This window comes from Solanum lycopersicum, chromosome 4, assembly GCF_036512215.1.
Source record: "Solanum lycopersicum chromosome 4, SLM_r2.1".
Lineage (NCBI taxonomy): Eukaryota > Viridiplantae > Streptophyta > Magnoliopsida > Solanales > Solanaceae > Solanum > Solanum lycopersicum.
The window spans coordinates 15,486,841-15,489,032 of NC_090803.1; the positions used below are offsets into that span (position 1 = coordinate 15,486,841).

At 36.4% G+C, this 2,192-nt stretch overlaps 1 protein-coding gene across 1 annotated transcript; it reads right to left on the reverse strand.

The window, feature by feature from the left end:
• Positions 1 to 402: 402 nt before the first annotated feature.
• LOC138347964 (uncharacterized) lies at positions 403 to 1,149 on the reverse strand. The gene has a single exon (XM_069296572.1). It carries the CDS (start codon positions 1,147 to 1,149, stop codon positions 403 to 405), a length of 747 nt encoding a protein of 248 aa, XP_069152673.1.
• Positions 1,150 to 2,192: the final 1,043 nt, after the last annotated feature.

Genomic DNA, 2,192 nt, shown 5'->3' on the forward strand with positions numbered 1-2,192 from the left:
ATACCATTTTCTTCTGACTTGATTGTCAGGGTGAATCCATTGTTCTTGTAGAATAGTTGGATTAGGTTCAAAGGGTTTGTTTACCTTTAACATTCCCAACCAAGCAGGCTTATCAGTAGGCGGTTCCATCTCGCTTGCTGTAGGACTCCCTGAAATGTCTTGGTAATAAACTTTAGGTACCTTACCTTTACTATTGTCTATATCACTGTTTGCAATAGTAATGTTGTCTTCCTTGTCCTCGAAAGTTTTGGAAGAAGATGGTTGGTGAGTCGTCTTAGAAGGGCACGAAGAGGAGGGTGACCAAGACGATCGTCGAGCAGATGAAGATCTCATTGATGGATTCTCAAGAAATTTTAGATCAATAGATCCAACGGGAAACTGAATAACCCTTTCTATTTGGGATCATGGGGGATGAGAAGTAAAAGGTTGCGTAATGTTCTCAAAATGCCATTCGTTATTTGAGAGAATATCCTTCCATTGTAAGGTTCTAGGAACAAAAATGGAACTATGTGAGTGGTTAGCTTCCATGAGCATGGTTTCTCCTCTGACGCTTTCAAGACACGCTTTTGGAGCATGTTGAGTTTTCATAAGTCTATAATAGACCCTATAGACTACAGCAATTTCTCTAGAATCAGTTTTGCTATTAAGATTTTTGGTTTTGACATTGAGAGTCAGAGTGTCTGTGACATTAGGATCATTAATGTCAACCGAGAAATTAGGATAACAGTTGAAGTAAACTGGTCCATCAGTGAGATTACTTTGAAGTAATCCAAGAAGGGAATCGTCAAAATTAAGAAATCTGTCATCTCTGAGGAGAACGCAGACAGGAATATCAAGACCTCTTCTGAACAGAGGTTTTACAGCAACTTGAACTAAACCAATATGCAAATAGTTGAAGCTAGATTTGTACCTGTCTAGATCTTTGTCTTTGAGAAGACGAACAATTTCAGAAGAATTGTTAATGGCAATAGTAGATTCACAAGTTTTAATATTGCAACGAGTGAGGAAACTGAAATTACCTAATTGATAAATCTTTTTGAAAGGTTCTTCTGGAATACTCCAGTTTTGTAAATCATTTTCAATTTTAGCAATCTTTGTTGATTGCGAAGATATATTAATTTTATTTAAAATATTTTGATTTTTATCCATAAATGAAGAAGAACTGTCTAAAGGACTTACAAGACAAAATTTAAGATATCAAGTAAACATAAGTCAAATATTAGGTTCTCTAATCAACAAGGAAGGATGATTCCTCTAAATCTTCCAAATCCGAAAGAAAGAAAACTAGATCCAAGAGATCAACCCAAAAGAAACAAGACGTCTGTTGGAACTGTGGAAAAAGAGGCCATAGAGCAAACGAATGCCGTTCAAAAACAAAGAAAAAGAAAATCAATCTTCTTGACATGGATAAGGAGACGAAAGGTAAACTTCTCGCTATCCTTGATGAACCATTTTCTGACATTTCAGATGAATCTGAAGAAAATAGCTCAGATGAGGACATCAACCTGGACTATGATTCAGATTCTAGTCAATCAGAAAAAGGCTGCACTTGCACGGAAGCATTCTGCACTTGCGGAAAAGAACCTCAGATTAGGGTTCTTTCTGATAATTCAAAAGAAGCCCTTTTTGATGTCATACAACATATCAATGATGATGAGTCTAGGAATCGTTTCCTCTTAGAACTCAAAAATTTGATCCTCAATACAGACAAACCAAAGTCTCGTCCTATTGTTGAACCTTTCAGCATGAAACAAATCATGAATCGTTCAGAAAATCATTCTGAACCAACCATTGCGGATCTTCGTCATGAAGTTTCTCTTCTCAAAAATGAAATTCGAGAAATCAAATCCCGTCTTTCCATGATAGAAACTGACACTCCTATCCGTCAGATTTCTAAAAAACCAGCTTTCTTAGATTATGAATCTAGGCACAGCTCCTCAAAAAACAATTCGGATAATGAGGATGATATCAATCAACCTGACATCAACAATAACCATCTGGTTGAACCAGAAGTTTCTACACAAACCAATAACAATGCTTCCACTTCTGCAACACCAGGTTTAACAATAATTTCCTCTATCAGACCTCAGAGCCATCATATCCCTATCAAAATAGTGATTAACAAACATTTTGTTATTAACAAAGTTGCTTTGCTTGATAGCGGTGCTGATAGAAACTGCATCATGAAAGGT